The sequence below is a fragment of the Centropristis striata genome, chromosome 1 (assembly GCF_030273125.1).
Source record: "Centropristis striata isolate RG_2023a ecotype Rhode Island chromosome 1, C.striata_1.0, whole genome shotgun sequence".
NCBI classification, from domain to species: domain Eukaryota; kingdom Metazoa; phylum Chordata; class Actinopteri; order Perciformes; family Serranidae; genus Centropristis; species Centropristis striata.
Genome location: NC_081517.1, coordinates 45,612,989 through 45,635,893, shown reverse-complemented (window position 1 = coordinate 45,635,893; position 22,905 = coordinate 45,612,989). Strand labels below are relative to the sequence as shown.

The following is a 22,905-nucleotide window of genomic DNA, read 5'->3' as shown; positions in this document are numbered from 1 at the left end:
CCTGCTCCAGGTCTGGCCAGGAGGGTCTCCATCTATCTGGACAGGAGTAAACAAGGAGGTGAGTGTCTGTTCTCCTTCTCCTCCCTCGCTACCAAAGCTAAACTGCTGCACTAAAACAGCCAGCAGCTTTTTGTTTTCTTTTACCCTCCACCCCTCATCCATCCATCCATCCATCCATCCATCCATCCATCCATCCATCTGTCCGTTGATGCTCCATCTCTTCTTCCCTTGCAGTCATCCTAAAGATCAAATCAAATCAACTTTATTTATCTTTCCCTTTAAAACAGCCACCGCTGATACAAAGTGCTCTACATTTATTTTATTTATTTTTTATTTATTTATTTTGTTCCTTTCATGAAGGTGGACAACAAAATGTGTCCAGAGACAAACTCTACACCTTCATGATTGGAAAGGAGCAGCAAGAAGAAAACATTTCTTATATTTGTCTGCCCTCTAATTAAACAATAAAACTAAAAAAGATGGTCTGACATCACATACAACTGATTTTCAGTAGCCTACACCAACAAAACTTTGATTATAATAAAACACTTAAAACAGCAAAAACAAACAAAGAACACAAAAACAAACAAAACCCCATACAAGTACATGTTATCATCTCACTGTTGCATTGTGTTTATGTGTAGAGGAATAATCTGCTTTAATAACAGTCATGACGATCAATGAAAGAACTCATATTACAACACAACATGAAAACTGACAACACTGTTCAAAGTTCTGACTATTTTAAAATCAAGTTCATTGATGTGCACTCCCATGTATAAAGGCTCTAAACTCTTAATAAGTCCTTGATCACATTCACCACAACCTCTCATACTTGTTTGTATTATTCAAACCGTAGTTTTCACTTTCAGTATGACAAAGAGGAAGAAGAAAAGGCTTTGAAGACGAACCAATTCCCTCAGAAACACGATCAGCAGATGTGAATAAAATGAACATAATGAATGATTTGCTCATCCTTTTTCGACCCTAGAAGATATTTAATGTTAAAGCTGAAAATCTTTTTTTACTTTGAATTTTGAATTGGATGCATTCTGTTTTTATGTGTTTTTGAAAAAGTGCTCCAACTTCTTTTGTTCATACTGTTCCCACTAGGGCTGCACAGTTAATCACATTTTAAACCTGATCATGATTTTGGCCGCCACAATTAAATTAACCTGATCGTCGGTGATATTTCCATTTTAAATGCGTCTCTCCTGCATATCTAACCAACACTTTCTACACCAGTAGTCCACCAACCACCAGGGGGCGGGGCTGTGTTTCTCCCCTGAAAACAGCCTGGTTGCTGATTGGATAGAACGCTAAGCAGGATGTGACGTAGTACTGGACGCCACAACAACACGTGCCATTTGTAAAAGCCGGTGAAGCAGTGTTGGCAACTTAGCAACTTTGTTGCTATATTTAGCAACTTTTCAGACCCCCTTAGAGACTATATTTCAAGAAAGCGACTGGCAACAAATCCAGAGACTTTTTCTGGTGTTATTGGAGACTTTTGGAGACTCGTTCTTACTCTTTTTCACAAGCTGCGGGGGCCGGAGGCTCTTCTTAACGAGCCGCGGGGGCCGGAGGCTCTTCTTAATGAGCCGCGGGGGCCGGAGGCTCGTTAAGAAGAGTAAGAACGAGTCGAAGTGGCACAGTCCTCCTGCAGCAGTCTCTCCCAGCTGCAGAGCCAGAGGGGATTTTAACCCGTCAGTGTGTATGTGCAAGCACCAGACACTAAAAACTGTTCCTATTGTTTGTTTAAAAGTTGAGCAATAAAAATACAGATGTTTTCCCTAACATGATGAATAATCCTGATTAATAATCGTGATTTGGACCGTAATGATGCAGCCCTAGCTTGCAGCAGGTCACATACCAAATCTAACACTTGACAGAGTTTCCCTTCCTGGATACTGTTGCTACGCTATTAGCACACATGGCTGTTTGTGGGATGGGGGGGGTTTAGTGAACTGTCAATTAAAGAGCAAATTCTCCGTTTGACTTAAATCCACATGCAAAACTCCATTCAAACTGATGCTTGTTTAAAGAAGGAGAAGGTATCTTTTGGCTGTGGTGACTCTGTCTCATGTCCACCTCAGGACGGATCCTCTCATGTATAAAAACAGTCATTTTAAGCCGCTCCCAGAGGTGTCCCTGTTTAATTGGGTTGGTGTCGGTGCTGTGGTGTTTTAATAGCAGCGAGCCTCCCGTCGCCTCGCCTCAGGGATTAGTCTGTTACACTCCAGAGGAAATACTGCAGCACACTTCACTTCTCTCCACATTAGACTGAGAGTCCATCTCATTAAGTTCTGATCCACATTCTGTTAATAACGTCTCAACTTGTTTCATTCTCCTTCTTCATTTACTCTCTCTACCTCTCTGTACACTCTAAAAATGTCCTGTTGTTTTTAACCTGTCAGCTGTTGTTACCAGAATATTTCTGTAAAAAATACAGAACATATGTCAACATCTTTACAGAACAACTTGTACATTTTACATCGTAAAACTGTAGTAATTAAAAAAAAAACATTTTAAAGTTGTAGATTATAGCGTCCTTTACTGCTAATTTAACAGGATGATGCTGCTTTTATACTCATTATTTATGCAAAATTTACATGCAGATTTTGCTTATTGTGCATTGAATACCAGTAAATTAACATTCAGTTATTATTTATTGTACACTGAATACCAGTAAAATTAACAAGTTGTTCTGTAAAGTTGTTGATATGTTTGATATGAAAGTTTAATGTGAGTTTTATATGAATGGCACCGTGTTGTGTGTGGAAGGTCCCTTTAATTACTGTTTTTGGTAATTTTGTGTCTTTTTTTGGTAATTCTGGGGGTTTTTTTTGGTCATTTTGTTTCTTTTTTTAAGTAATTTATGATTTTTACTGTAATTTTGTGTCTTTTTCAGTCATTTTGTGTATTTTTTAATAATTTTGTGTCTTTTTTTAAGTAATTTAGGATTTTTACTGTCATTTTGTGTCTTTTACTGTCATTTTGTGTCTTTTTTGGTCATTTTGTGTCTTTTTTTGTTTACATTTGTACTGTATTTGCAGAATTATTCTGGTAACCACAGCTGCCATTTTGTTTCTGTAAAAGCAACAGATTTTTTTACAGTGTACGGTTCTGGATCTTCTTTCCTTCTTTCTCTTGGTCCCTTTTCTTCCGGCTGCATTAGCAGAAGTAGGGCAGCCCTCTCCTCTTTAGACGTGTCCTCTTCTACATTTAGCTGCTCTGCTGAGGTCTCGGTAACTTCAGGGGCCCTGGGAACTTTCTAAACCAGGACCAGGACCGACGGGGACGAGGTGAAGCCGGAGCGAGGCTCATGACTTAAAGTTTGAGGAGAAAGAGAGAAACGGCCTGAAGGCAGCAGACTCCTTGTTTTGTCTGCAGCATCTTGTAGGTCAAGAACCAGCGATAGAAACTTTATTTCCTCTATCTGTTGTTGGAGAAGTTCAGGTAGAGCAGGTCGGCAGCAGATAGAAACTCATTAGGAGATTTAAAAAGACTACAAGTTTAGAGTTCAGCAGCCAGGCCTCAGGCTCGCTGGGTTAGTTAGTTTTTTATATCTTTTCTCAGTTGTGATCAGTCTGTTTCTTCCATTGTCTTTTAACCAGTGGTGGTAAAAGTATTCAGATCCTTTACTGCAGTAAAAGTACTAATACCACACTATGAAATGACTCCACTACAAGTAAAAGACCTGCATTTCTAACTTACTTAAGTTAAAGTACAAAAGTATCAGCATCAAAATGTACTTAAAGTATCAAAAGTAAAAGTACTCGTTATGCATAATGGACCCACTCAGTTTGTTTTATATATTCTAAATATATTACGAGATTATTATTGATGCATTTATGTAAGCAGTGTTTTAATTTCGTAAAGGTAGGGCTCATTTTAATCACTTAATATACTGTTATTAGATTCATTAAAAAAGTGTAGTCATTTTAAGTTTACATTTTTTCATGTTAAATCTCGACCTGAAAAGTAACTAAAGCTGTCAGCTAAATGTATTGGAGTAAAAAGTACATTATTTGCCTCTAAAATGTATTGAAGTAGAAGTATAAAGTTACATAAAATGGAAATACTCAAGTAAAGTACAAATACCTCAAAATTATACTTAAGTACAGTACTTGAGTAAATGTACTTAGTTACATTCCACCACAGCTTTTAACCCATTTAGGATCAGATTTGTCTGCTGTTTTATTTTGTAATCTACAGGATGTGGTGCGATCTTCACTGTAAACGCCTCGGGCTCCATTCCATTTCGTGAGCAGAGCAGTCGGTGTTGCTCTCCTGTTTTAGTTAGAATATCTTCATTAAACAAACATTGTTGTCTTTTTTTTAGCATAGATAATATACATGCAGTATAATTATTTATTAGACAGTGTGTGATATTCCATATATTGGGTAGAAATAGGTTTTCACAACCCTAAAACGGAAGAACTACAACAAGTGTGCTGATGTCAACATAAGTACTGAAGAGAGGTCTAGGGAGTTGTAGTTTTTTTAATGAAACAGGTTTTCCCCTAAAATTGGAAGTTGGAAATACTTAATTAGTGGCTTTCCAGGGGTTTGAGGGGATGTCAATCACATTTTTGGCATCAGAATTTAGATATTGTCTTGTTCAATGGGGGATTTGTTATTTTTTCAGCATACCCTAAAGCCCCCCCACTCCCAGCCCTTAGTGACTATGCTCACATTATAGTCCATGTCAACACCTTTCTATAACAGTAGGTCTCATGTCTGGAACCCTTTTGTCTCTTAGTTATAATCATTTAAATATGCCCCAGGGTTAAGGTTCAAAGGTCAATATCTCAAAGCAAGAATATTGTAGAACCTTGAAATTGATATATGTTACTCTCCAGGCCAAGACCTTTCCGGTGATGTATTTGGTTTAGCTCTATGACAAAGTTTTATTGTTTTCACATCTCGCACTCAGAGACTCAAAGTGCTGTCTGAGCCTCAGCCTGTTGATGTCCAAGGTTTGGCCTAGAAAGCAATTTTTTAGTTAATCAAAAAATAATTTAATTTTAAGTTCTGTTAATGTAAAATACAGTTTGATGAGGTGTAAACGGCCCAGTTTCTGTCTCCTGCATGCACAAGCTTCTTCATGTTGGATCAACTTAAATACTTGCATTAATGCAATTATTAAGTTCATGTGACTTAGAAAAGGAAATCCACCAGACTCAAAACATTGCTTTGAATTAATGTTCTGGCAGAAATTGGCTTCACTTAAAAATTCCAGTGGAAAACGTGAACATACTTCTGTTTGTTGACCCATTGTTTTATTCATTAGAGTATAGTAAGTGCTAATGTCATGTAGGCTCTGTGCCTCATCCAGCAGGTGTTAGTCAAGCCTTTACCTTGTAAATATCAGCCTCAGCCTCCAAAGGTTAGATAAATACTAGAGCAGGAAGAGTCCCTGCCAGTCAGAGCTGACATACATAACGTCATCTAGTCAGAGAGGAACAAGGTGGGAAAGACCCGGTACTCCCTTTATTACCAGAGACCAGGAGGACCTTTACAGAGCTAACATGATGAAGGAGGAGAGGAAGAGGAGGCTACGGAGCTGCTGTAATGAGCTGCAGAGAGGAGAGCTGCTCCACCTCTGGAGATAATAAATAGAAGCAGAGAAACAGAGGTTTTTATGTAAAGCAATAGATAAATACATCACAAATGAGATTAGATTGTCTCTGCACACTGGAACCAGATGATCTGCTGCAGCTGCTCTGGTTCTATTAAAACTAGAAGCTTTCCTCTTGTTGAACATTCTGCTACAATAATACTGTTCTTGACTTCATTATTGGAACCAGAACATTTGATCTTAATCCTTAGAAGTCTAAGCATTCACATTATTTAACCCTTTGGAGTTTGGGGCTCTTTTGTTGGTTTTGGACTCCTTTCATTCTGCCTGTGTAAACCACCAATCATTGTTTTCAAGACAACCTCACCTATATAATAACACTCATAAAAAACCAAAAACACATCAGAAGCACAAAGAAATTACAAAGAACACACAAAAACAAGAGTAAACACAAAAGATTACATTACAAATGCTAAATGCACAAAGCTAAATTAGAAAAATCTCTGCAAAAAAAGTAAAAATTGTACATGTAAACTTGTTTAAAAGCCAAAACTTTAAAAAGCAATAGATAAATACATCACACATGAGGTGAGATTGTCTCAGGAACCAGATGATCTGCTGCAGCTGCTCTGGTCCTGTTAAAACGAGAAGCTTTCCTCTTGTTGAACATTCAGCAGCAATAATACTGTTCTCGACTTCATTATTGGGCCAGAACATTTGATCTTAATCCTTGGAGTTTGGGGCTCTTTTGTCAGTTTTGGACTCCTTTCATTCTGCTTGTAGAAAATACATCAAAAGCACAAAGAAATTACAAAGAACACACAAAAACAAGAGTAAACACAAAAGATTGCATTACAAATGCTAAATGCACAAAGCTAAATTAGAAAAATCTCTGCAAAAAAAGTAAAAATTGGACATGGAAACATGCTGCTGAACAATTTAACCTCGTGACGTCATGAAGAAGAAGCTCTGGAGCTTTGTGGACTCCAGAGGGTTAAAGAACATGAAGCTATCTATAGCTCCACCTCTGTTAGGAGGAGAGATCTGCAGCTGAGGAAACGTTGCCCACTCCTCTGCTCCTCCTTCTAACAGCTCTGTCCTCCAGGAGGAGATATTGATTTCTGTGTGGGTGACTAAGACCCAGTGAGGCTCCTCTGATCAGAACTCTATCCGTTCTGATCAGCTGATCGGTGACTGAGAGAGATGAACCTGGAGGGCTTCATGTGTTTAGGGTTGCAGATGGTTGACCTCTGACCCCTGAACTCCCAGAAAACTGCTTCTGATGGAGTCAGGGAGGATTCTGGTGCCTGAGGAGGAGAAGATAACGAAGGAAGAGTCGGACCCAGTGAGAGGAAGAGAGAGGAACGATGGAGAAGCAGGAGGGAATGGGAAGACTGAGGAAAGGGCTACAGCAGGGGTCTCCAACTCTGATTACCTGGGGGCCGCTGAGGCACTATCACAATGACCAAAAAAATACACAAAATTACTTAGAAAAGACAAAATGACCAAAAAAAGACACAAAATTACTTAGAAAAGACAAAATGACCAAAAAAAGACACAAAATTACTTAGAAAAGACACAAAATGACTAAAAAAAGACACAAAATTACTTAGAAAAGACACAAAATGACCAAAAAAAGACACAAAATTACTTAGAAAAGACACAAAATGACCAAAAAAATACACAAAATTACTTAGAAAAGACAAAATGACCAAAAAAATACACAAAATTACTTAGAAAAGACAAAATGACCAAAAAAAGACACAAAATTACTTAGAAAAGACACAAAATGACCAAAAAAAGACACAAAATTACTTAGAAAAGACAAAATGACCCAAAAATGCACAAAATTACAAAAAAAACACAAAATTACTAAAAAAGACACAAAATGACCAAAAAAAGACAAAATGAATGAGGTTTTTTTGTAATTTTAAGTATTTTTTTTCTGTAATTTTGTCTTTTTTTGGTCATTTTGTGTCTTTTTTTGGTCATTTTGTGTCTTTTTCATGTTGAAACTTCCTCCAGCGGCCTCCAGATAATTAGAGTTTGTAGAGTCCCTGTTGTAGAGGAAAGGCTGCTGTGCTGTGTGTGTGTGTGTGTGTGTTTGGGAATCTTCCTCTCAGTGTAACCCAGATATCCTCATCACAGAGCTGCCGGCTTCAAAGGGAATGCCTCCTCCTCTCCTCCTCTCCTCCTCCTCCTCTCAGCAGCAGCGATCACGCGGTGGTGAACGTGTCCGTGTGAAGTGTTTCCCCGCGGTGCGGCCGCCGTACGGCGTGACGTCAGGCCCGATGACATCACGGGGGGATGTGGAGCGCCACACGGGGCCGGGGGTTTCCTGACAACACGCAGTAGAACAGATGGTTCAGGAGAAGAAAGAGGAGAGAATCACGACTCCTGAAGGAGGCGCAGTGGGAAGAGACGGAGCTCTGAAATAATGTTAGAAAGGAGCCAATTAGGATGAAGAGACGGCGGGTTAGAGAAGGAAGCGAGCGAGTAAAGCAGGAGGGTGACATCAGTGGGTGAAGTGGAGATGGTTATTGATTCCTTTAGACTGGAGGAGGAGGTGACTCACAACAGGAGGAGGAAACAGGAAGGAGGAGCATGCTGTAATGAGTTAAAGGAGGAGGAGATGATCCAGATCAGTAGTTCTCAACCTTCAGTTCAGATCAGACAAACTCAGTTGATACGAAGAATTTTGGACAAATAATGAAGCAGACAACAACTAAACCATCTCTCTGTCTGTGCATTTATATATATGTTTTTATATTTTATTGTTTCTTTTAATCGAAGTCCTTTGCTATCAGTTTAAAGGTCCATTCTGACCTCCTGAGTGTGTAACAGTCAGCTTCAACCAGAGACTCCTTGGAAAGTAACAACTTGATACTTTGGGATTTGTCAGAAAAGACACAAAATTACCCAAAGAAGATTTTAAAAAAAGACACAAAATGACCAAAAAATTACATAAAATTAAGCAAAAAGGGACACAAAATGACCAAAAAAAGACACAAAATGACCAAAAAAGACACAAAATGATCTAAAAAAGACACAAAATAACCAAAAAAAGACACAAAATAACCTAAAAAGATGCAAAATGACCAAAAAAAGACACAAAATGACTAACAAAAAGACACAAAATGATCTAAAAAAGACAAAATGACCAAAAAAAAGACACAAAATAACCTAAAAAGATGCAAAATGACCAAAAAAAGACACAAAATAACCAAAAAAGACACAAAATGACCAAAAAAAGACACAAAATGACTAAAAAAAGACACAAAATGATCTAAAAAAGACAAAATGACCAAAAAAAAGACACAAAATAACCTAAAAAGATGCAAAATGACCAAAAAAAGACACAAAATTGCAAAAAAAGACAAAAAAAACCCACAAAATGACCAAAATAAGACATTAAAACACCAAAAAGACTAAAAGACATGAACACTTTAACAGAGTGGAGACAGAGCTGACCTCCAGAATGATTTGGCGACCCCCAGAAATCATCTCTCCTCATCTTTTCTAACTGTATTAGAGGACCTTTATGCTTCTCTTCCACCAGATAAACTTCTATTATCAAACTACAATCTTTACTCTCCTCCTGTGCTGGGAGAGGCTTTAGAGGCTGATCTGGATCTGAAAGATCCTCATTTGAAGCTTCGTGTGCAGCGAGTGCCAACATGTGAAGAGTCTCGCTGTCTTCAGCTTCTTTTCTCATCACTTTCTCACTGGAGTGCCACTTGACTGGTCTCAGGCAGGAAGTGCTGACAGATCTGATCCAGGGTCAGTCTGCAGTCCCAGCGACGCCACAGGAAGGAGGCAGAATACTAAACTAGTCTCCATCTGCATGGAGAGCTGTTCCTCCTCTGGATGTGTGAACAGAAGCTCAGACTTGATCCATAACTTTAGAAACTGACAGAGAGTTGTTGTGGTTCTGGTTCCCTGGAGGCTCTGATTATTAGTGACATGTAAGGTGTCAGAATGTGTCTTTTTGTCACTAATCTCCACTTCACTGGTTTCCCTAAAGAACCAATAAAACCCCTTCAAATGATACTAAACCCAGCAGCAGCAAGACTCTGGACCAGAACCACAAGAAAAGATCATCTCACACCAGTTTTAAAATCCCTCCAGTGGCTACCGGAGACCTGCAGGATTGATTTAAAATCCAGACTAAAAAACAAACTTTTCCACTAACTAACCCACTCTAGCACCCGCTGCTCTGTTAGCCTTTATGTTTTTATCTGTGCTGTGTTTTGCGGTTTTGCTTTTATTCATTTGTTTTGTAATTATTTATTTAGCTTTTGTCATCTCTATGTAATTTGTTCCCTGTGAAGTGTTCAAATTATTTAAACTATTTCAATAGATTTGTCCCCTTATGACATTTTAATATGTGATTGTTGTGATGATGTGAAGCACATTGGGCTCCCGTTCTGTGTATGAATATATATATTAATAAAACATGACTTGGCTTGACTTGTGACTTGCTCCATGTGGCTCAGCAGCCCTGTGAAACCTCCAACAGATTGTGTGTTCAACACATGCTGGCTGTGTTTAACAGCTGTTTGTGTGTGTGTGAGGGTTCATTTATAAATTACAGTAAAACTGCAGCTCAAAGATTGTGTTCAAGTTATTCTCAGTCATTTCACATTCATACTCGTGTCCCATATTGTGTATTTGTGTATGTGCAGCCTGGTGTGTGTCTGATGGAGCGTTGTGTATCATATCTATGTGTTGCAGGTGCTGGTATGGTGGTGGACTGGGAGCAGGAGACCGGACTCCTCATGACGTCTGGAGACGTCCGAGTGGTCCGGATCTGGGACACGGACCGGGAGATGAAGGTCCAGGTACTGACCTCACCTCAACTCTGCTTCTAGCTCTCATTTTATCCAAAACCCTCACAGTGAACAGCTGCAACTTGGACTTTGAGTATAAGAATTTTAGCATAATGCTAACATGCTAATGGTAAGTGTTAGCTTAGGCCAGGGGTCTCAAACTCAAATTACCTGGGGGCCGCTGGAGGCAGTTATTAAAATGACCAAAAAGAGACACAAAATTACAGAAAAACACTAAATTACTTAAAAGAGACACAAAATTACAAAAAATACACAGAATTACCAAAAAAGACACAAAATTATTTTTTTTAAAAGACACAAAATGACCAAAAAAGACACAAAATGACAGAAAAAAATGAAATTACTTAAAAAAGAAACAAAATGACCAAAAAAGACAGTTATTAAAAAAGAGACACAATTATTAAAAAAAGACACAAAATTATTTAAAAAACACAAAATTACCCAAAAAAATCTGATCTTGAAAATTATATTTCAATACACAGAATATAAAATAACAGCTTAAATGAGGATAATCTCTTGTTCTATATTTTATACTAAATATATTTGACATTATCTCCGGTTTTACTTGGCTGAATATCATCAAAATAAATCTGGTTTGGAGTTTCAAGCCAAAACTTTAGAGGGAAGCTGATGGAGAGACTCAACGTTGCTTCATTTTTATGTCTTCACGTCATGAAGAGGTTAATGTTCAGCTGGTTTCATGGACTCTAGAGAGTTAAAGAACCAAGGAACCATTGTCAACACTCACTGGTTCCACATTAACCCTGGTCACAGCTCATCCATCAGGAGCTCTGCTGAGGGTTTGTTGGCTGGTTTCTAGCTGGAGCAGCATCAACATGCAGCCAGAGGCGAGGCCCGGCTGTTGGCCCGGTATTAAGTCCATCCATCAAGACAATGATTACTCCATTAGAAGGTAAAAACACAGGGAAGGACAAGAAAACACACTAATGGAGCCACAAACTCACATTAGTTCACTAAAACAGACAACAACAGGAGTGAACTGGACAAACAGAATTTACTCATGGTTTAGTATTTAATATCACAATATGATTTATTTGCCCTTGTTTGGATGAAAACTTTGATTTTCAAGTGTCATGGATCCAGTTTAACTTTAGGTGGCATGTAGTACGCTCATTTTGGTTTAAGTGCAAATGCTGTCACGTTTCAAGAATTATCTAGAGCAGGGATGGACAACTTAAATGCTGCAGGGGGCCTCAGTTTATCATGTCCACTACCACAGGGCCACATATAGGAGCATCACTAACCAGATATGATGAAACTGACATTTTAAATATGTTTACAGTGCAGTAACTTAACATATTTCATGCTCTAATGCATGTATAACAATATAAATAGGAATACAAAAGGTTTGGAGCAAATCAAAAATAACCACTTACTGTAATTTCTTTTTGTTTCAGTGCAAGAACAGCAGACCAACATTAATTACAAGAAGTCATTTTGTGCATTTTTACACTGGACTTTTAAGATTTCATGCTCAAATGCATGTAGTTGTACTGAGGGCCACTTCAAGTGAGGGTGAGGGCCGTATGTGGCCCCCGGGCCTCCTGTTGATCATCCCTGGTCTAGTAGATCGTACCCAGTGTGTTTACGTGGAAGGCTATAAATCTGAATGTCTTGAGCTAACCAAAGGTGTACCACAAGGATCAATTTTAGGGCCTATTCTGTTTTCAGTTTTTATTAATGACCTCGGGAGGTAAAGATATTCATGCAAAATTACATTAATACGCTGATGATACAGTGGTTTACATTCTACGCTTCCACCATCACAGGAGCAGGACAAGAACTCCAGACTGCTTTTCAGACATTGCAAAATACATTGCTGCATCTAAAATTGGTCTTAAATACTCAAAAAACTAAGTTTATGGTCTTTTCAAAGTCTTGGTCACAGTTACCACCAGTCAACTGGCATTTTATCTTGAGATGGCAAATCCATTGAGAGAGTTTCCTCATACAAAAACCTGGGGAGAGATGACAAGCTCTCCTTTAATGTCCACATCACTGATTTAGTCTAGAAGCTTAAACTAAAGCTTGAGTTTTATTTCCCAAACAAATCCTGCTTTACTTGCAGTTCTAAGTAGAAACTTGTTGAAGCCACTTCTTTATCTGTGATTGGTTATGGTGATACTTTGTACATGCATGCGTCACTACGGTTCATTACAAAGTCTTAGTTTAGGTCTCTACTCCAACACGTTCACATGCTTTAATGTTTGAAAAACCACATTATATTTCTAATATTGTGTCTGAATAGACGTGTATTCTCTCTCTCTGTCTCTTTCAGTCCTTGTCTGATAAAAGCCCAGTCTGCTCTGATTGGCTAATGATAAAAATATAAAAGGTACTTGTTAATGTGTGTTAATGTATGTGTGTGTGTGTGTGTGTGTGTGTGTGTGTGTGTGTGTGTGTGTTCAGGACATCCCTACCGGAGCAGACAGCTGTGTGACCAGTCTGTCCTGTGACTCCCAGCGCTCCCTGATCGTAGCTGGACTGGGAGACGGATCAGTCCGAGTCTTCGACCGCAGGATGGGTCCAAACGAGTGGTAACACCTTTATATCACCTCTCTGTAGCACACACACACATATATATTATATATATGACTTTTGGTCCATATCGCCCAGCTATAACTGCAACTAACGGTTATTATTCATTATGGATTAATCTGTCGATTATTTTAACGATTAATCCATTAGTTGTTTGGTCAATAAAATGTATAAAAATATCATTCAATGTTTCCCAAACCACAAGATGACGTCAAAAAGACACAAAAAGACACAAAAAGACACAAAAAGACACAAAAAGACCAAAAAAAAGAGAGACAAAATGACACAAGATGAATAAAAAAATACACAAAATGTATAAAAATATCAATGAGTGTTTCCAAACCACAAGATGATGTCAAAAAGACAGAACATGACTAAAAAAAAGACACAAAATGACCAAAAAAGACACAAAATGACTAAAAAAAGACAAAATTACTAAAAAATGAGACAAAATGTATAAAAATATCAATGAGTGTTCCCAAACCACAAGATTTTGTCCTCAAATCTCTTGTTTTGTCCACAAATCAAAGAGATATTCAGTTTATTGTCATAAAGGAACAAAGAAACCAGAAATATTCACATTGAAGAAGCTGAAATCAGAGAATTTTGACTTATTGTCAAGTCAAAGTTTATTTATAGACATTTAAAAACAACCTCATTGACCAAAGTGCTGCACAGTAATTAAATACAATAAAAATCATACACAAATATACTTAAGCCTAAATAAAAGCAATAAAATACTAAAAACAATAAAATAGTAATAAAAACTCAACCTAAAAACAGAGTTAGGGTTAAAACAACTCAAACCAATTATTCCATTATCAAAATAGTTGATGATTAATTTAATAATCGATTATTGTTCGATTAATAGAATAATTGTTGCAGCTTTAGTTTCATTGATTATTAATTCCAGTTTAATTTCCCTTTTGCTCTTTAGTTTCTGTTTCTGTCTCGTCATTATTTAATCCACCGTAGAGCAAACAGCCGTTTCTGTGGCGTTAACACTCCTACATTATTCACCCTACAATCTATTATTATATCTATAAATATATATATATTTAATCTAGATGTGGTGCTGTAGATCCCTGGGGGACCACCTCTGTTAATGGACCCTGGTGGCTCCACATCCTCCCAGTTGGTTAAACATTATTCTCATTTAGCTCCCAAAGGGAAAACAAAGCAGTTAAAGCATGAAGTGGCTCATAAATCTTTAAGTGGAGATAATTTAAAGGTTCTCTTCAGGCTGGAGAACATCTCACAGCACTGGTGGAGAACACTTTAAATCTCTTTAAAATGTTTAGAAGATGTCTAAAAGCTCATTGAACTGATGTTTTAACATTATAATTCACACACAAATACACTTTTATAACATGTTCATTTTTTGTTTTCATGCTTCATATCTGCAGTAAATTGTGTCTGATGATCTAAAATAACTCTTCATAAATCCATGAGTTTTAATGTTGAAATGTAGAGAGATCAGACTTCCTGTCACACCTCTACTCTCCTACAAAGTCAACTAAATGTTTGGTCTAAATTGAGTTTTACCAAAAATGAACTCCTTGATGTCTGTTTTATCTTGTGACATGGTTTTAGATTTCAATTTTGCTTTATTTCAGAGAAATACTGATATAAAAACCACAATATCCAACTCCAAACCAAACAGTAATTACACTTACCACAGTCTGTTTTGGATATATAAACTAATTTAAACGTAAAAATAATAGAAATGATAAGTTTATTTAAAAGGGAAATTATTATCTAGATAGTGATGAAGTAAAAAAGTGAGATAAAATTATATTAAGGCTAAAATATAACATTACTTTATAACATTAAGTCTAAAATACACAAATCTGTGAATAGAGTTGTTAAACACTTTTAAATACATTTATAACAAAATCAATGTCAAAATGTTTATTGACTGAAAACTAAATATAAAATCTGAAAGAAGACAACAACATTATAGTTCCTGCTCTCTGTTTATCATCACTATTAGAACCTTTTACAGCAAAACCAGAGACAGGAACTATATTTATAGGGTTAAAGGTCAAATAAATCATGATTTTTGAGCATAAAAATGACATCATCAGTACATGTAGAAATAAGAGTCATATCACTGACCTACCTATAACACATTAGGCTGCCAGTTAAAACACGATAAACACTTTAAAGCAGTTTTTCTCAGTTTAACCCTTTATATAGTTACTTCAGTTAGACTCAGTTAGACTCTGTAGTCAGGATGTGTTGACCATGTTAGACAGAGTGCATTATGGGTAGTATGTGTCCAGGTCCAGTCAGTGTTAGGGGGACCAGGTTGGAGGAGCTCAGCGTCTCCAGGAGACCTGGTGGTGATTATCAGTGGTCCCATGACGCCCCCCAGTGGTGCTCCACTTTATTACATGTTACAGCACAACACCTTTATTTTACTCTGCTTCCTTTTTTCTTCTTTTTTTATTTTAAAAAAAAAAAGAAGAAAATCTTTATTCTACATGACAGATGAGATAAAAAGCTTCTGCACACACACACACACACACACACACACACACACAAAAGTAAAGTAATCACTTTAAGAATTCTGTCAAAAAGGCAAAATGAATAAATGCTTGAATTTTAGAATTTATATTTTGGAATAAATGGAGTCTTTGAATTGTTTTTATTTAAACAGTATCTAACATTGTTTCAACTGTGTGTGTGTGTGTGTGTGTGTGTGTGTAGTCGTGTGATGACCTACAGGGAGCATGGAGCCTGGGTGGTGAAGGCTCACCTCCAGAAGGAGACAGACGGACACATCATCAGTGTCAGGTACTATTGTTGTTGTTTACCTCTTCACATTCACACAGACTGTTTGTTTGTTTGTTTGTTTGTTTGTGTGTTTGTTGTTTCTCTGACTGTGACTCTGCTCCTCCAGTGTTAACGGAGACGTGCGGTTCTTCGAGCCTCGGAGCCCCGACTCTGTCAACGTTCTGCAGACGGTGAAAGGGTTAACAGCGCTGGACATCCACCCTCAGGCCAACCTCTTCGCCTGGTCAGTTCACTGCTGCTCTCCTGGTTCAAATCAGCGAAGGAGGAGAAAAATGTGTCTAAAAGGAAGCTCTGTCGTAGCTAGTTAGCTTAGCTAGCTAACGACAGCCGGTAGCGGTTAGCTAGCAACACTCTCTATAGCGTAGCTGCACAACTGGACAGCTAAACGGTTTCTTTTTTCCATCGGAGTATGTTGTTGAAGTTGTTGAAACTGTCAAAGTATGTTGTTAATTCCCATTGAGAAAGTTAAGAACAAGTTAAGAACAAGTTAAGAACAAGGGAATCTGAGTGACAGAGGATGATGATGTCAAAATGACAAAAAAAAAGACACAAAATGACCAAAAAAAGACATAAAAGACTTACAAAGACACAAAATGACACAAAATGACTAAAAAAAGAATCTATAAAATGTATAAAAATGTCTGTGTCTCTGTCTGTGTCTGTGCAGCGGCTCCATGAACCAGTTCATCGCCGTCTACAACGCCAACGGAGACGTGATCAGCAACATCAAGTATTATGACGGCTTCATGGGCCAGAGGATCGGAGCCATCAGCTGTCTGGCCTTCCACCCTCACTGGGTAACAAGACTCACTGAGAACAGCTGATCACTGCTGATCACTGCTGATCACTGCTGATCACTGCTGATCACAGCTGATCACAGCTGATCACTGCTGATCACTGCTGATCACTGCTGATCACTGCTGATCACTGCTGATCACTGCTGGTCACTGCTGATCACTGCTGGATCACTGCTGATCAATGCTGGTCACTGCTGGTCACTGCTGATCACTGCTGACCACTGCTGATCACTGCTGATCACTGCTGGTCACTGCTGGTCACTGCTGATCACTGCTGATCACTGCTGATCACTGCTGGTCACTGCTGATCACTGCTGATCACTGCTGATCACAGCTGATCACTGCTGATCACTGCTGATCACTGCTGGTCACTGCTGGTCACTGCTGGTCACTGCTGATCACAGCTGATCACTGCTGATCACTGCTGATCACTGCTGGTCACTGCTGGTCACTGCTGGTCACTGCTGGTCACTGCTGATCACAGCTGGATCACAGCTGATCACTGCTGGTCACAGCTGATCACTGCTGATCACTGCTGGTCACTGCTGATCACTGCTAGTCACTGCTGATCACTGCTGATCACTGCTGGTCACTGCTGATCACTGCTGGTCACTGCTGATCACTGCTGATCACAGCTTTAATTTAGCTCTTTAGCTTAGCATTAGCTTACCTCATACTGCTACATTAGCAGCTTTTAACCCTTTGATGCTCAACATATAAACACCTTCTAAGGCACAACATGGGTCAAACATGACCTTGTGCTTTAGAAGTGTAGTGATAAAAAAAAGGTTTTTATTCAAAAAGTAAGAAATGAAAACAAAAAATGAGGATGTTTGATGATCAAAAACAAGTTATTTGAGGAAAACCTCCAATACTGAATGATGAAATTAATTTATTGCAAAGATATAGAATATAAAAACATATTCGGGTCACTTTAGACCATGTTTTGCATCAAAGGGTTAAACAAGATTCCAATGTAAACACAAACATGGACTCTAGATGTTCCTCTGAATATATTCAGTGTTCTCTGATGTCTGACTGTCTCACCTGGTGTCTCTGTGTCCTGCAGCCTCACCTGGCCGTCGGCAGCAACGACTACTACATGTCCATCTACTCAGCAGAGAAGAGGCTCAGATAACACACCAGCACCCCCCCTCCCCCCCCAACACCACCACCACCTGACCTTTGACCCCTGGGCCTCCAGCTCAGGATGTAAATGACGTTTTTCTTGTACATATGCAATTCACCCTGAATGTTCTAGTGATGGCTGCTGACAGAAACTCATGCTACGAACGACCACGATATATATATATATATATTATTATTATTATTCTCACTGTTTATTCATATTCTTATTCTGAAGCTAATGATTGTAGACTTGGCTGTGCTGAGGAGTGTGTATATTTAAATAGAAGAAGAATAGAGGTTCTATTTTAAAGAAGAGGTACCCACCTCCTCCCGGCCACAGCGAGCATCACTACCTGAACCGGGGGGGGGCACGTCCTGCTAAAACACATTCACCGGTGCAGAAAACACAAAGCTGGACCCCCCCACCAGGGTCTATAGACTCATTTTACTGGTCGTCTCACAACCAAAGGACTCAGAGGTCTGTAGGGACGGACCCTGAAGGACCCTGATGGACCCTGACGGAGGACGGGGCCACCAGGCAGACTGATGAGTGTCTGTGGATCCCCAGTGGACCCCCAGGGGTCCTCCAGGGGCCCCCATAGCCTTGGACTTCCAGTTGCTGCCCTAACAGAAGCCTGCTCCCTGCTAGAACTCCTCTTGCTTCCCCCAGCGTGCCAAACATCATCTCATTGTCCATGCGAGACCCTCTGTTGAGGCTCAGGGGGTTTTGTGGGTTTATTTGTTTTTTAACGTATCACCTGTATAAAGGGAACCCCCCCCCCCCTAGGACCGTACCACCTTTATAACTAGCACAGTGAGAGCAGGGCTGGATGGAAGCTCAGCACCCAGTCCTGCAAAGCAATAACAACCTGACAGCTTCAAGCTCCTCCCCCAACCATTCAAGCTCCTCCCCTTACCTCCAAGCCCCTCCTCTTATCTTTCAAGCTCCTCCCCTTACATTTAAGCTCCTCCCCCTTGGGTCGACGGGTCACACGACGCTCTAGTTTTCTAGTTTTCTGCTGTTTCGCTTATTCAGCTTCTTTTTTTTTATTTTCTCTTTTTTTCGCGTTCTGTTTTGTATTTTTATGTTTTTAATTCTGCTGGCATTTTGTTTGCCTTAGCCTCAGTGAGGTGGAGGAAGGAAGTGGACACAGCCTTACCCCCCCCCCCCCCCCCCCACACACACACACACACACACACACACACACTCACACACCCCCACCCCCCCAGTCTGCAGCCCCCCCGTCACCAGAATAAAGACTTCTGGCTCCAAATCACCTTCATCTCTAAGAATCCTGCTTTGAGTTTTAAGATTTTAGATCCGGAGAAAAAGAAGAAGAGACTTTAACAAAGTAGTCGAGGAACAATGAAAACAATCAGGTTTGTCTGTGACGTTCGACTGCTTTGCTGACTGGTTTATAGACGAGAGATGAACTCAATGAAATAAACCAAATACAACACCGGACTCTCTGTTCCTCATTTAAACTGTGTTGTTCTCCTCATGTTTTATTAATATTCTGGTCTACGGTATAAAAACTATCTCAGTTCTGCAGAAGATCATAACTGTAGCAAAGCAGAGCTGACAAACGGTTTTGATAATACAGTTTTTCTCAGTTGTTCTCGTCTTTGGTGCATTTCTCACATCAATATTAACATTTTACATCAGTTAGTTGAACCTCCACAACATTTAGTCACATTTAGTCTTTAGTTCTCATAGCAGCAGTTTCTCCTTACAACACATTACAAATACTTTTGTACAGTCATCAAGTGCTTTCATACAACTCTGCTGTTTTATAACTATTATATCTTATGTCATGTCAGTCAAATTAACTATACTTGTGAATGCTGAATAATGATTCCATATAAAACTAATAGTCTCATTACATTGTGTGAGTCATTACATTAAAAAAAATGTTGAACTAGTTGTCAAAATCTGTCAAGCTAATTGTATACATTTTTTTAAATCTTAAATTTTTTCCTGAAAATGTCTCCGGAATTGAATAATATCTCTGAAGTAATATAATGCACTATTTTAACCCTTTAGAGATTGGGACAATTCTGTCGGTTTTTAACTCCTTTTCATTCTGCATGAAAAACAACTTTAAAAGTGTTCACCATGACGTGTTGATATTGTTTTCAGCACAACTTCAACTATATGACCTGATTATTATTTTCATTTTGACTTATTGGATCACAACATTTTCAACACACGAAAACAAACATGAAATTACAAAAACACAAACACTTATTTTTTAAACAAAAATAACATAAAAACACTGAAAAAAAAAAATAGAAAAGATTTTTTTTTCCGAAACCACCCAAAAAATTACAAAAAAACACATAAAACAAACATTAAAACAAAAAACATCAGACCCGGACTGACAGCCGGACTCACTAGTGATGTGAGTTCTGTCTCTTTCTAGTGATTCGGATCATTTGTCTCAGTTCACCAAGAAGAGCTTTTGGCTCCCAAATGGTTCTTCATTTTACCATTTATACCTTTTATAGTTCAGACACATTTAGCTCTGTTTTGACTTGTGATTTGTATTTGAACACATTTATAACTTAAATGTCAATAAACTGCTGTAGCCAGTTACATTTCCAGTTGTAAAATCCCTGTTAACTCTCTAACTGGTTGAAGAACCACTCTGCTACACAAAGCAGGTAGAAAAACATCTATAAAAACCTAAAGCATAGAAATAAAAAAAGGACAGATTTTGACATTTTTTTAAAATTTAAACACACCTAACAAAACAAGTAAAGTACTTGAAAAATAGAAATTAAATACAGCAATCAAGTAAATGTGCTTTGTTAATGCCAACTTCTGACATCTGGACAAAAACAATGTTTTTGGCATAGAGTAAAAATTATAATAAACAACATAATAAAAATAAATAAAATACAATGTGCAAAACAGCATCAACAGTTTTAGGTCTCTCTGAACTAATCACCATCATCCAACTGGAACTTTTTATTAGTTTTTTCAGAGCGGATTGGCATTGAGGAAGACCAATTGTGTATATTATATTATGTTATGTTATATGTTTTATTATATTATATTATATTATAATATATTATGTTTTATTATATTATATTTTATTATTTCATATTATGTTATTTTATGTCTTTATATCTTAAAAGAGCCGACTCTTTTATGGGCTTAAATGTGTCATTATTACCTGTAAACGCACAGAGAGTGATCAACAAATAGTCCTTGTTTTAAAACAGTGCTTTGTTATCCACAGATACAAATTTCTAATTTGTAACTTGTATTTTGGTTTTTACAAATAAGACACATTACTCGGACTGAGAGCCGGACTCAAGTCTTGGGGGCGCCAAAGATCCACGGGGGTTCGTGAAGCCCTCTTGATTTTAAGGGATGTAATAAATCTAATGTGTTAAATATAGATGAGTCAGCATTTAATTCATAAGTGGGACAAAAACAACTAAATAAGGGCTACATTAAACATTTATTCATTTATTTAAATAGAAAAATCACTATAGAAAAGTTTATAAATAAAGGCTATATCACGAGAATAAGGACATGTGTAACATCCCTCCTGCAGTATACACAGGTAACCTCACCTAGTGGTAACCTCACCTAGCGGTAACCTCGCCTAGCGGAAACCTCACCTAGCGGTAACCTCACCTAGCGGTAACCTCACCTAGTGGTAACCTCACCTAGAGGTAAACTCACCTAGCGGTAACCTCACTTTGCGGTAACCTCACCTTGTGGTAACCTCACCTAGCGGTAACCTCACATAGCGGTAAACTCACCTAATGGTAACCTCACATAGCGGTAACCTCACATAGCGGTAACCTCACATAGCGGTAACCTCACCTAATGGTAACCTCACCTACCGGTAACCTCACCTAGCGGTAACCTCACCTAGCAGTAACCTCACCTAGCGGTAACCTCACTTTGCGGTAACCTCACCTAGTGGTAACCTCACCTTGTGGTAACCTCACCTAGCGGTAACCTCACATAGCGGTAAACTCACCTAATGGTAACCTCACATAGCGGTAACCTCACATAGCGGTAACCTCACATAGCGGTAACCTCACCTAATGGTAACCTCACCTACCGGTAACCTCACCTAGCGGTAACCTCACCTAGCAGTAACCTCACCTAGCGGTAACCTCACTTTGCGGTAACCTCACCTGGTGGCAGCCTCACTTAGCGTAACCTCGCCTGGCGGCAACCTTACCTAGCGTAACCTCACCTTGTGGTAACCTCACCTTGCGGAAACCTCACATAGCGGTAACCTCACATAGCGGTAACCTCAACTAGCAACAGAAACAAGAGAGGGTACCATGAAAGTCACATTGAGTTCGGCTTCATAGAAGCAATGGACAATGGAGGGGGTCGCCAACATTTACAATGGTAACAATGTGGGTCCCTCAAGAAAAAGATTGGGAACCATTGGTCTAATTGACTCCTCGGCTCTGACTCTGATATGTTTCTTGACTTCAACCTTGCTTGTGTTGTATTACTCTCATTTCTAAGTCGCTTTGGATAAAAGTGTCTGATAAATGACATTGTTGAATTGTAGGTTTATGTCAGTAAATAAAACACTTGAACCGTTACCTTATTATCTTCCCTTCAGGAAACGTTCTTCGCTCCAGAGTGAATGTTTCCTGTCTTGTTCATCTCTCTACCTGCAGCAGCAGAGGTCAGAGGTCACCCGCCTCACTACTGCTGCTCTCTGAGCAATACAACGTTATTGTGACTACCACACACACACACACACACACACACACACACACACACTAGTGAGACCAGAGGACATTCCAGCAGAGCTCCATGAACATCCTGAGGAAACAACACTCACTTCCTGTTAAATTAAGTGGTGGCCGGCTGCAAGGCTTGATAACGGATGGAGAGGTAGAGCACCACCTTAGAGCCCAGTTAGACCAGCCTCCTCCCACCACCACCAGTAGACCCGCCCCCTCCCACCACCACCAGTAGACCAGCCCCCTCCCACCACCACCAGTTAGACCAGCCCCTCCCACCACCACCAGTAGACCAGCCCCCCAGACACCACAACACCCCGCCGGCCTGCAGACCCTCTCAGTCTGTCAGTCTGTCGGTGTGTTGGTGTGTTACCTCCAGGATGGACCTCCTGCTCCTCCTCCTGCTCACCTCCTCGCTCCTCTCCACCTGTAAGACCTCCTCTCTCTCTTTAGG

At 39.1% G+C, this 22,905-nt stretch overlaps 2 protein-coding genes across 8 annotated transcripts in view; both read left to right on the top strand.

Moving 5' to 3' along the window:
* Nucleotides 1-19,182, top strand: part of rptor (regulatory associated protein of MTOR, complex 1) — a 234,157-nt gene extending 214,975 nt beyond the window's left edge. For 2 of the 3 annotated variants that reach the window (XM_059343832.1, XM_059343824.1), the window contains exons 30-36: nt 11-58; nt 10,319-10,425; nt 12,865-12,992; nt 15,706-15,792; nt 15,899-16,015; nt 16,460-16,589; nt 17,659-19,182. In XM_059343832.1, the coding sequence (XP_059199815.1) occupies nt 11-58; nt 10,319-10,425; nt 12,865-12,992; nt 15,706-15,792; nt 15,899-16,015; nt 16,460-16,589; nt 17,659-17,727 (686 nt within the window). In that variant the 3' untranslated portion in view covers nt 17,728-19,182. The remainder of the gene's footprint in view (nt 1-10; nt 59-10,318; nt 10,426-12,864; nt 12,993-15,705; nt 15,793-15,898; nt 16,016-16,459; nt 16,590-17,658) is intronic. The other variant, XM_059343841.1, reaches the window with a different exon arrangement.
* A 3,627-nt stretch (nt 19,183-22,809) lies between these two features.
* pecam1b (platelet and endothelial cell adhesion molecule 1b) overlaps nt 22,810-22,905 on the top strand; it is a 38,919-nt gene continuing 38,823 nt past the window's right edge. For all 5 annotated transcript variants that reach the window (XR_009395147.1, XR_009395148.1, XR_009395146.1 and 2 more), the window contains exon 1: nt 22,810-22,880. Coding sequence is in view for 2 of the 5 variants with exons in the window: in XM_059343858.1 (XP_059199841.1) it covers nt 22,832-22,880 (49 nt within the window). In the remaining 3 variants the exon portion in view is untranslated. The remainder of the gene's footprint in view (nt 22,881-22,905) is intronic.